Source organism: Peromyscus maniculatus, chromosome 13, assembly GCF_049852395.1.
Source record: "Peromyscus maniculatus bairdii isolate BWxNUB_F1_BW_parent chromosome 13, HU_Pman_BW_mat_3.1, whole genome shotgun sequence".
In the NCBI taxonomy this organism is placed as follows: Eukaryota; Metazoa; Chordata; class Mammalia; order Rodentia; family Cricetidae; genus Peromyscus; species Peromyscus maniculatus.
Window position 1 is genome coordinate 9,376,436 of NC_134864.1, and position 12,138 is coordinate 9,388,573.

A 12,138-nucleotide genomic window follows, 5' to 3' on the forward strand; every position below is an offset into this window, starting at 1 on the left:
TTCCTTCCTCCAAGGCTGCACTCTCCATGCTCAGAAGCTCCAGGCACTGAGCCCAAGTTGCTTGGGCCAGGCTTTGAGGGCCAGTCCCCCAGGGCCTGCCCCCCTGTTGCTGCCTCCCATCTGCCCAGGGAGCTGCTTATCAGGTAACCAGAGCCCTCAGCAGCGTCCACGCCTGAAACAGGAAGCCCTGCTGGGCCTGTATACAAGCCGCCACCGAGAACGGACTTGAGGATGGAGGAGCAGCAGCAGGCACTGGTGGCCTCCCAGGACGGGGATGTGGCTACCTTGGAGCGGCTGCTAGAGGCGGGTACCCTGAGCCCAGGCATCACTGATGAGTTGGGGGCTGGCCTGGTGCACCATGCCACCCGGGCTGGCCACCTGGAGTGTGTCAAGTTCCTGGTGCAGAGGGCCAAGCTGCCCGGCAACCAGCGGGCACACAACGGGGCCACGCCAGTCCACGATGCAGCGGCCACTGGCAACCTGGCAGAGCTGTGCTGGCTGGTCCGTGACGGGGGCTGCGGCCTGCAGGTAAGCTAGAATAGGGTGGCTCTGTGCCTGTGGTCCAGGGATCTGGCTGGGACAAGTCCAGAAGCTCTGATCCCTGGAGGGATCTAAGCTCTGTCTCAGTCAGAGATGCATGCCTCTTACCCGCCCCCCTCCACCCCCCACCAAAAAAACCAAAAACCCAGCAGAAACCCTTGAACATCAAGGCCACATCAGTCACCCTCATATGTATCTAGAAAAGGGGCTTTTCTACCCCTCCCCCAACAAGGAGCACCCAGGACCACCAATGATAGCCTTGCCTATGTTCAGGATCTCATCTCTGATCAGAACTGATCAATAGAACCTGCTCCCCAAAGGGTCAAGAAGCGGATTTGTAAAGAGGTACCTTGGGCTCTCAGGATTTTGGAGCCCTGGGGACACAGGCTGACAGCCGCCCTAGTGAGAAGGCTCTCGAGTCGGGTGATCATCCTGCTGGAACGTGTCTATAGAGCTAGCTACCAGCCTCCTAGACCTGCTTGGCATGGGACTCGAGGGTTGTCGGCCATGCTGCGTTCTTGCGAGCACAGGATGGAGACTGAGACACCAGCACATGGCTGCTCCAGCCTCCACGCCCCTCCTCACAGACTCTTCCAATGACCCCCGAGGGCAGAGGGCAGGTGCTCGCCCATTCCCAGACTCACTTTGGATTATAGCACCCTCAGGGAATGCCCAGGTCTGCCAGATGCTTAACAACTTCAGGAGAAATACCTTGGGGACCATCCTGGGGAGGAACGAGGGACAGAGGTCTAGAGGGCGCTGTCCTGGGACACCTATGGTGAGAATCATTGTGCTGGCTGAAGTCTTTCTGAGCATGTGCAGAATGTGCAGGGAGGGATTCAACTGATCAGAAAGGCAGGCAGCTGGGGTGGGGAGGGACCCCAGGGGCCTAACCCAGCTTCTTCCTCAGTCAAGGTACTTCAGTCTCGGTAGGGGATGGAGGAAGCAGGGAAGGAGCCAGCTTCAGGCGTTATAGGGTCCTCCAAGAGGCCAGCCTCAGGCAGCTGTCTCTGGCCATGCTGGTGCTGCCCAGACAGGCTGCACTGGGGCCTACAGAGGCTCAGTGTCCTGCTCGTGTCCCCGCAGGACCAAGATGCCACAGGGGTCTCCCCGTTGCACCTGGCTGCCCGGTTTGGACATCCGGCCCTGGTAGAGTGGTTGCTACGCGAGGGCCACGCGGCCACACTGGAGACGCTGGAGGGGGCCTTGCCGCTGCACCACGCTGCTGTCAGTGGTGACCTGACCTGTCTGAAGCTCCTGGCGGCTGCCCACGGCAGGTGAGAGCCCAGGGCCTTGCCCGTAGTGGCTGGCCCCCGAGGGAGCCCGCCCAGGGGAGAGGCAAAGAAGACAGGGTGGTGGTGGCCTGTCGAGGCGGGCCCCGTGACTCCAGAGCCAGAGGATAAGCAGGGGGAGAAGCATGGATGCAGGCTCTGCATGGGGAAGGGAGGGCCTTCACACACAGGTGCAGCATTGCACCGGTGGAGGGGGGGAGGGGCTGCAAGAACTGCACCCAAATGGTGTTTGGGAAAAGCAACTGCCTTCAGTCATTCTCCACACTGGAATCACCTTGACCGGACTGGCTTCAAATCCAAGGCCTTGTGCCCCACCCTCTAGAGTTGGGGGATGAGAGAAGACAGGGCCAGGCCCACTGAGGCACGCAGCCTCCAAATTTTTCTCCCCTCCTTCATTATGTTCCGGTCTGAGCCCGATACAAAGCTCACCTGGCTAGAACTAAGGGGGCAGAGGGACTGTGTAAGGAAAGAGACCCAAACCCTTGCCCCTTGAGCAAATCATTCAGCTTTCAGCCTCAGTTTCCCCTTCTGCCAGCTGAAGCTTGTAATGGCCTCTCCACGATGGAGTAGAGGCGCCCCTCTGGAGCGGATCCAAAGTCCCTCAGTGAGTTGCAGCGTGTCTGGGAAAGCATGTCGTTACTCACCAGCCTCCCCTGCCTGAGTGGCCCCCTGGTTCAAGGGTCCCACAGTTCAGAGCCTTAGAAGACGGACGTGCCTGAGCCCGGAGCAGTGAAGAGCCAAGCCTTACTGCCAAGGGAGGCCACTTTACCCAGTGAGCGCAGCAAAGACTGCTCGGTGGCGGCAGCAGATGCTGCCAGTCACAGTAGCACAGAGGCGGGGGGAGGGGGGGTTGGGAGTTAGGGGTCAACTCTGTGTCTAGACTGTGACCCTCCTCCATCTAAAATGACTGATAGGAGTAAGCTTGACCCAGGCAAGGGAAGAGGAAAATAAAACACAGCTTTCTTGCAGGGGGGTGGGGGGTGGGGTACAGAGCCCATGGAGACAGAAGCTGGAAGGAATTAGGGAAACTCGGACTATACGGTCAGGGGTCGGGGATCAAGGACACGTCTATGTCACCCGAGGATGATGTCATCTTGGGGTAGGACACTGCTCCCCCCCAACCCACCCCGCAACTGGTCACTGGGAACCAAGGATTCACCCGGCCCCGAGAGTGACCTGCCGAAAATCCCCCGAATGCCGAATGCCGCCCCAGCTCAGCCTCCGTGGGGCGGTTCTGACCGCAGGCCTCACGAGCCTCCCTCCATCACAGTGGTGTGAACCAGCAGACCCGCAGCGGTGCCTCTCCACTCTACCTGGCCTGCCAAGAGGGCCACCTGCACCTGGCCCAGTTCCTGGTGAAAGACTGTGGGGCCGACGTGCGCCTGCGTGCCCTGGACGGCATGAGCTCACTGCATGCTGCGGCCGCCCGCGGCCACTACTCTCTGGTTGTCTGGCTGGTAAGGGGGCACTGTGGGGAAACAGGGCATCCAGGGAGTCCAGGCCCTAGAGCCATCTGGGCCTGGAATGGGGGCTCTGAGGCACTGGGGTCGCATAGGTCACCAGAGTATGAGGTGGAACTCTGCAGTGCCCGAGGAACTATAGGAAACAGCAGCCCCCAGAGTTCTCAGGGCTCCTTCCTAGGGACTGGGTCCCTCTCTGGAGTTCATTTGGTGTTGATGATTGTGCCCAGTCACAGATGCCAGCGCCTGGCCTGAAACACTCAACCACATTCAAGGCCCAGAGCTCTTACCTTTCCCGGGAAGAAAATCCCAAACTCCAGAGTGGCTGGAGTTGGGCCAGGGTGGGCCAGGGACTTCTCACCTTCGCAACAAAACACCAGCCACCCCCGGAGGAGGTAGGCAACTTCAAGAGTCCACTAGAGATGCCATAGTGTCCAAGAGTTGGGGAGACCCCCACTGGAGGAGGAGGCAGAGGCAGGAAGTAGCTTGAAGTGTACTGTGGTGGGAAACATGACTCAAGGCCGTTCCTCAGAAGAGGATGCATCACACTCAAAGGCAGGAAAGCCTGGCCTTTGGGCCTGGGGTGGCAAAGATGGAGAGGGCCCTCGGTGGCTCTATGCCAAAATTTTCCATGCAGTGTAGAAAGTCATCCTGACTGCCAGCAAAGGAGGCAGGGGTGGTCCTTGATCAGTCCATCCAGTCTCCTCTCTGGGCCTCCGAACACGCTGCGCCTTGCGCCTTTCTGAGATCCCTGGGTGTCTCTGGTACTAGCACCTGACCATCAGCACATCTGGCTGGCACCACAGTGGTTGTCTCCTCCCACCATCTGGAAGTTGGGTTCTGCCCGTCAGCTGGATTCCCTGAACCTGGCAGTTAGTGTGAGGAGACACAGGAAGAGCAATGTCCGCCCACCCTTGCTTTGACTCCCAACCTCCCAGAGGTCCCTGAGGTTGTGTCCTTTGCCTTCAGCTTCCTCGGTAGCACCTGCCCAGCCACTGGTGTATCACCTGTGTGTGCTGCCCCCCCCCACGACCCCAGCTCCCCCAGGAGAAAGCCTGGGCTCCGGGCTGCCCAATTCCCCAATCCCTGCTGTGCCCGAGGCCTTGCCCATGGCCTTGCTTGCAGATCTAACTCAGTCACTTGAGACCGAGACCCTCACCTGGGCGGTGCCCCAGGTCTGGGGCTTGAGCTGGCTCTCCTGCCTCCTGGATGGGAGCCAGCGGAATGAGATTGGAGGAGTAGCCATGGTGATGGCTTGTGGCCGGGCACAGGTGATTTGTCCCCTGAGACCTTTGGATTCTGCTAAGGTGGGCACATGCTAGCCTGACAGACACAGTGGGCTGTGGGTCTTCAGGGACAGGACAGCTCAGTGGTAAGGCTCCTTTCCACAGCAGGGGAACCCCACCTTTGTGGAAGATGCTGGCCCCATTACTGGCAGCAGAGAAAGCAGAAACACCACAGTCCTTAGTCCTTCCTCTAAGGAGGTTCCTGCAGACCCCACAGAACAGACAAAGGCAATCCTAGAAGTCCACATGTCAGCAGGCAAGCCCATGGGAGAGTGGGCACGGCTTTTGGCTGGACAGCCTAAGGGGACCCCAGCTGGGTACTGTGGAGCCGACCCCATGGTACCTTCACAGGGCAGATGAAGCCAGAGACAAAGGCAGACCTCAAGGCCCCAGCCAACAGAACAGGCCCGAGGCCATGTGACCAGCTCTGGGCTAGGGCTGTGGGGGAAGGTGGCATGGCACCCAGGCCTTTAGCAGCACCCTCTCAGATGAGCGGAGACACCCAAGGGCTGCATGTGCCTGCGTCCTCTCTGTCTCTCCTATTGCTGGGTGCCCATGCGCTGTTCCTCTCCGGCTATGGAGTTCGGCTTGTGGGCTTCCAAAGATCAAATCCTGTGCTCATATAACCTGCCCTGCCCTGGGATGCCACGTGGGTCACAGGGCATGTGGGACGAGCCAGCTCTGCCTCAAGGTTTCCCGGGGGTATCTCCACTGCCCACTGAGAATCACGGCTGGGGAGTCCCACCTCTGCTCTGAGTGCCCCTGTCCCTCCTCCCCGGGGATGGCTACCCCAGGTCCTTCCTCCGCTGACAGCTGTCTGCTTCGATTCTCTCACCAGGTCACGTTCACAGACATTGGCCTGACAGCGCAGGATAACGAAGGAGCCACTGCCCTGCACTTTGCAGCTCGGGGTGGCCACACACCTATTCTCGACCGGCTTCTGCTCATGGGTGCCCCCATCATGAGAGACTCCTGGGGAGGGACTCCCCTGCATGATGCAGCCGAGAATGGACACATGGAGGTATATTGCAATGGGGGACCGGGGGGGGGGGGGGGGACTGGCTAGGACTCTGAGCTGGCACTTTGTCAATGTGCCACCGAGTCTTCCCAGACGTCCTTTGAAACAGGTGCCAGCCCTACCCTTCTATTGGGTAAAATGGGTACAGCAGGCAGAGCACATGCCCTCGGTCACGAGATGACTCGGAAAAACCCCTGTTCCCTGCTCCAGGCCAGGCGCCGTGATGCATGGCTAAAGGCTAACGATGAATGCATAACTTAGACCTGCCTGCCCAGGTAGCCCAGTTTCCAGGAATGAACCTCCAGAACCCACTATACGAGGGTGAAAGTGTCACAGGTCAGGAGGTGCCAAGCTCTGAGGGCTGAGGCAGCTGGTGGCCTGTCTGGATCTGGTCCCATGCAGGTACCTTCTCCCCCATCCTTCCTGCCCTGAGAATCTTCAGCGCCCCTGATCCCCTCCTGCTTCCTGGATGCCTCAGGAGTTTCTGATTTTTGCCAAGGTTACCCTGCAGCTCTCCAGGCAGACTGGATTCCTCTATGGGGGTTGTAATTGGAAACGTGTGTCCAGTGGCCCAGTGGCCCAGCAGCATGGGTCAGATTTTGAGTAGCCCATCCCAGTGGGAACCCAAATGTTCAGGGAGCCACTTCATCCATGCTAAGCAAGAGAATGTTGTTATCCACACAGCGCAGCCACAGAGTCCCCGACGGCAACCCAGGCAGCTGGTGACAGATACTCTGAGCTCTGTCACTGGTCATCGGGCCCTGAGCACACCCCAGCTCCTTTTTAGGAAAGGTGATGCAGGGCTGTGGAGGCCAGGGGTCTTCCTGAAGAGCTAGACATTATTTTCCTATGTAAGACCATGCGGAAGCCCATGGATGCCAAGGAGCCCTCAGAGGAGAGCGTCCTCCCTTTAAGTCTTACGGAATCCAGGGCTCATAAGAGTGCATGTCCTCAGCAGCTCACGGCTGGACCCCTGCCTTCCTGCCCCCACCCCCGGGGCATATGAGAACAAACCAAAGGCTGGGGTGGCACCAGACACACTTGAGGTGCACACACCTGTATGCTGGCAAGGCACTCGTACACATATAATAAATGTAATGCATCTGGTCCAGCCTTCCCTCTAATTACCCTGAGCTGGACTCCTGTTTCACAGCTGTTCAAATGAGTACTTCCTGTTTCCGTTTTTAACCGTCACTGTCCCATGACAGGGGCCACGGGCATTAGGAAGCCTGCAGCATTTGACCTGAATAGTGCTTCTCCAGCTTAGCTTCACCTCCAGAGAACTTCAAAATGTGCCAGCAGCCCACTCCAGCCCCCAATTCTGGTTTTAACCGGTCCTGGGTGGGGCCTGAGGAGGACTATTGCAAACTCCCCAGGGGGTGCTCGCCTGTGCCTGATGGGAGGACCATGTATGAACAGTATCAGTAAACCCCATCTACAAAGAGCCACAAAGATGTGGGCACACATGGGAAGGAGTGAGAGGGCTGGGTGAGGTCAGCGTGGCAGGAGGAGGCTGGGAAGAGGGCGGCTGAAGCAAGGCTCGTGAGGAAGAGAACTCATGGGTGGAAGGGCCCGGATGTGGTGTAGGAGGCCTTCTCAGGCTGTGGAGGAAGACAGGACAGATGTGCATGAGGCTGCCTCAGGCCAGATGTGTGGCTACGACTGACTCTCTACCCAACTACCTCCAGAAAGAACATTTAGAAAGCCCAGGGTCCCACTAAAGCCCCATCCTTGGAGGTTCAGCCAACTACTGGGTCTCATGCCCTGCAGTGGGTGCCCACACCCTCCCTTGGTCACAGTCATTCTCTCAACAGACACAGAACTAGGTATGCTTGTCAGTGCAGGTGGGTTCTGCAGGGGTCATCCCTCTGTGGGTCCTGGAAACTTGGGGCTGGCCTTGGTGGTTACAGTGACTGGGGTGCACTTGGGGGACAGGAATGTTGGCTCTGCCCAAACGGCCCGCTCAGTGAAGAACACACTTGCACCCCATGAGCCTCCTCGGGGTTCCGGGCTCAGTATGTAGGTGTGAAAACCCGGTCTGTGATCATCTGAGCCAGGGCTCTCCTTAAATGCCTCACTCCCTCAGTTAGAACTGAGGGTGAATGCACACATCTGACCAGACTGCACTTCAGATTCCTCTCTAGAATTGACTCCACAGTATGCATTGAGGGGACAGATATTTTGTTTCATCCCAGCTTTAAAAATGATGCCACTCACTGACAGCGGTTGCTGGGCCTGATGTTGACACACTTCACTGGTCTGCCTTTTTTTTTAAATTGTTTTTGCCTTTTGGTTTTGGCACTGGCCCTGTACTCAGCCAAAATGCCGAGAAGGTATGCTGGCTTTGTTTTTTATTTTTATCATTTATTTATTATTTATTTATTTATTTATAGGCAGGGTTTCTCTGTGGAGCCCTGGCTGTCCTGGAACTCACTTTTTAAACCAGGGTGGCCTTGAACTCACAGAGATCCGCCTGCCTCTTCTGGGATTAAAGGTATGCACCACCACAGCCCGGCATGCTGTCTTTGTTTTTAAAACAGAGTCTTGTGTGGCCTAAAACTCACTTTGTAGCCAAGGGTGGCCTTGGTCTTCTAATCCTCCTGCCTTTGTCTCCTGGGTGCTGGCACCTTGGGCATGCATTCCCACACCTGGTGTGTGTGCTATTTTGGGGATTGAACCCAGGGCTTCATGCATGCTAGACAAGGGCTCTACCAACTGAACTACATCCCCGGCCACAGCAGCCTGACTCTCTGGCTGTTCCATCTGTCACGATTCTGCCTACAGGTAAATCAAACTGTCACCTGTGACCTGGGCGTGGTGGTGCATCCCTACAATCCCAGCACTGGGGGGGGGGGGGGCAGAAACAAGGGAATGGCAAGTTTGGGGCCATCCTCACAGGGAGACCCTGTCTCAAAGAAGAAAGACACAAACAAACAAAACAACAACCACAAAACCCGATGACAATATCAACAAAGCTTTCGTGTAATCTTGACACAACTATGAAGAGAGCCTGGGTTGAAGATTACTATTTAGCTTATTAATTGATGAGGAAGCCGTAATTCCAAGTGACCCCGTGTGCACAGATAAGCAATGCTGAGAGCCTTCACAGCTGGGCAGAGCTGGCCACTAGTCATCTCCACCTACTCCCTTGCCTTCCCGTGGGCAGGAGTCCTGTGCGGGACAGCAGAGCTGGAGGTCAGAGTCCTGCACATCCTGGACAGAGCAGGGAACCCCGGTACAAAGCCCAACAGGATCTTCATCCCTTTCTCTACCTTTCTCGGCTGCGTCCGGTTCGGCCATCTGGCCCTCCCGGTTTCCAGTACAGGATTTTAATTATTTAGAAACGACGTGTACAGGTCGATGCTATCACACAGAGTGTTTGTGTTAGAATAGTGAGTGAGGTATTAAGAAAGGCTGGGAGCAGACGGCTCAGGGTGTGCTGGGGCCGAGGATGCAGGACAGTTGCCCTCAGCGACCCAGAGCTCCCCTTGTCCATAGGGCAGCCATGGAGCTACCCGGGTGGATGGAGGCTATGGGGTCCTCACCTTGGAAGAACTCTTAGCTTCCTCATTCCCCTTCTGCAAACCTGGGGAAGCTGAGTCTCGCACAGTGGCTGGGAGACAGGGCTGGAGCCTGGTACACCTGGGGCTCATAGGAAGGACTTGTGTGCTCTCTGCTCAGCTCAGACTTGGGCCTCCAGCTGGGGACACGGTGGCATCAGCTTTTCAGACAGGGTGTGGAGACCAGTGTGAAAAGCTGGGAGTGTGAGAAAAAGCAGGTCGTGGGGGACATGGGGAGGGCCATCTTCAACAGGTTTGTTTCTTCAGCTCTTAAAACGCCCCAGGCTTTCTCTTTTTAAATAAAAGAAACCCACAAATCTACGTCTTCCCCCCTTGTAGACCAAGCTCCCATGTGGAATCGCAGTCCTGCGGTCTGGTGTGTCTGTTGGGGGCTCCCTCCGTGAGGCTGTGTGGCTGGGAATAATCTGTTCTTTCTGTGTGTTTGCCTCCAAATGTCTTTATGTCCTCGGCAGCAGCGAGGGATGTCTTTGCCAGAGATAAACTGGTGGCTGGGAGACAGCTGTGGTGTGGTGTGGTGCAGTGCGGTGCCCACCTGCAATCCCAGGATTTGGGAGGCGGAGGCAAGAAGAGTTCAGGAGTTCAAAGGCAGACTCGGCTACATAACAAAGTTGAAGTCAGCCGGGGCTCTAGGAGACCTTGTGTGGGGCAAGGAGAAAACAAAACAAAACCAAAAAAAGTTTTTACTTTGTGGTGTCCAACCTTTCTTTTCTGTGTGCTTTTGCATCCCAGTCCCTGTCTGTTAGATGGCCAGGGGCCCGTGTCCTGAAGTCGTCCTGTCCCTCACTTGTACTTTCTGCAGTCTACCTACGCTGAGGGGACAGCAGGCAGGTATCTGTGGATCCCCCTGGGATTTGCTGGCATTCCTGGATTTGTGCTCTGGCATTTGCCATGGGTTCACAAGAGCCTCAGCCATGCTCTCTCGGACAGCGCCTCTGCCCCAGTCGGTCTCTCCTTCTGGGGTCCATAGCACACATACGCTGGCCTTGGCTGTCCTGCGTGAGTCAGCCTTCAACCGCCTCAAACTTAAGAGTCTCTTGTTTCTGGCCCCCAGGTGCTGGGATGGTAGGGATGCACCACCACGCCCAGGTTGCAGGTGACAGTTTGATTTACCTGTATGCAGGATCGTGACAGACGGAACAGTCAGGAAGTCAGGCTGCACAGCCGATGAGGAGGAAACGTTTTCTTGGCTCACAGCCTCAGGGTTTTCCGCCCACGGTCACCCTGTCTTGTGGCTGTGGGCCTGGGACCACACAGAACATCATGGCGGGAACACGGGATGGATAGGGCTCAGCTCTGTGGACCTCACCTCTGTGAGATGGAGAAAGGGAGCGGGTAGGGATTAGGGGCCCAGGATCCCCACTGGCCTAACATTTTTCTGCTAGACCCAATCTCCTCGAGGTCCCACTGTATCTCAATAGCGCCGCAGACTGGAGACTAAGGCAGTCCTCTAAAGGATGTCTGTCCTAAATATGGCGCACACCTGCTGGGTTTTCTGTTTCCTTTTGGGGTCTGTCTGCAGTATCTCAGGGATGTTTTTTTAAAGTCACATTTTGAACTTAGCTTACTAACCGGTGGGTTTCCATGAGGCATTTTCATGCATCTTAGCTTTGACTACCCCCCCAGTCCCCCCCCCACCCTCACTCACTCCTGTAACTCCCAGAATCCCCCTCTTCTTGCATGCCACATGTATTCTGCTGTCCCTGGGATTGCATTTTCACCTGGGTTGTGAGGTGGCTCCCACGTGGCTTTCCACACACCGTCCCTCAGGGTTAGCCTTCCACGGCTTCCCTCTTCCCCCACAAGCCTCCCTGCTGGCCTCTCAACTCCCAGGCTTCCAATGCCCCGCTTTGGTTTTATCTAACCCAGTCCTCTTCCCCTAATGTGGCCCTCCTGGGGTGCTTCAAGTTAGACACACACAAGATTTGAAACTGGGTCCATGTCTAAGAGAGCATGTGGCATTTGTCTTCCTGGGCCTTGGCGACCTCATTCGGTATAGTTTTTCCCATGGATTCGTCCTGACCTGTGCTGCAGGTTATCCAGCCTCTATCCTTCATTATATTCGTCATTTTTTCTGCCTGTCGTTTTCAATCTACTGTATCAGGTTTTTTGGTTTTGGTTCTGGCTTTTTAAATTTTGAGACAAGGTCTCATGTAGCCCAGGCTGGCCTGGTGCTTCCTGTGTAGCTGAGGATGACCTTGAACCTCTGACCTTCCTGCCTCCACCTCCGCGTCTTGGTGTCGCAGGTGTGCACCACCACGCCTGTTTATGAGGTGCTAGAGGTGGAACCCAGGGCTGGGTGTGTTCTAGGCAAGTGATCTGCCCACTGAGTCACACCCCAAGCCCCACATCACTTTTATTGGCTATGATACCTTGTCTAAACATTCACACCCCGGCTTCGTTTCTCTGAAAGTCATGGTCATGGTGGGCTTTCTGGACCCATTGTTGGAGTCAATCATTTCTCATCTTTCCCCGAATCCTTCACTTCTATTGACTGTACTGGACATTTTCATTGGGGAATCGTCTACAGGTGTAATTGGAGTGATTTATCACATTTGCCGGGCAAGAGCGAGAGGTACAAGCCTGGTCCATTTTAATCTTTATTCCATGCTGGAGGTTCCTGGGCCTCTTTGAAGCATGAGGCCGTCAACCGGCTCAGAGATGCTCTTAGCCTCCATGGCCCTTCTGCAGCTCCTGTCCCCTTGGTCCCTAGTTCTTTAGGCCACCGGGAGAACAGTCCTGTGTCATTGCACCTTTGTGGGGTGAGGTGGATCTGAGTGTTAGGCTAGCCCCTCCTTAGGCCTCCCTCCTCTCCTGGGCTTGACCTCATCAGCTCCCACTTCTTTGTTCTTTGATGTTTAGGAAGACATGCCTTGGGTTGGGGCACTTGACTTTCCCCTCCCTGGAGTGGACCCATCTGCTCACCTGCTCCTGCTGTGGCCTCCTGGATGCCCAGACTTGCAC

The 12,138-nt window shown here is 56.2% G+C and overlaps 1 protein-coding gene across 2 annotated transcripts in view; it reads left to right on the plus strand.

The window, feature by feature from the left end:
* Nucleotides 1–34: 34 nt before the first annotated feature.
* The window catches only part of Espnl (espin like), a 33,273-nt gene continuing 21,169 nt past the window's right edge, over nucleotides 35–12,138 (plus strand). For both annotated transcript variants that reach the window (XM_006988695.4, XM_076549589.1), the window contains exons 1-4: nucleotides 35–528; nucleotides 1,627–1,817; nucleotides 3,103–3,289; nucleotides 5,417–5,599. In XM_006988695.4, coding sequence (XP_006988757.1) covers nucleotides 232–528; nucleotides 1,627–1,817; nucleotides 3,103–3,289; nucleotides 5,417–5,599 — 858 coding nt within the window. In that variant the 5' untranslated portion in view covers nucleotides 35–231. The remainder of the gene's footprint in view (nucleotides 529–1,626; nucleotides 1,818–3,102; nucleotides 3,290–5,416; nucleotides 5,600–12,138) is intronic.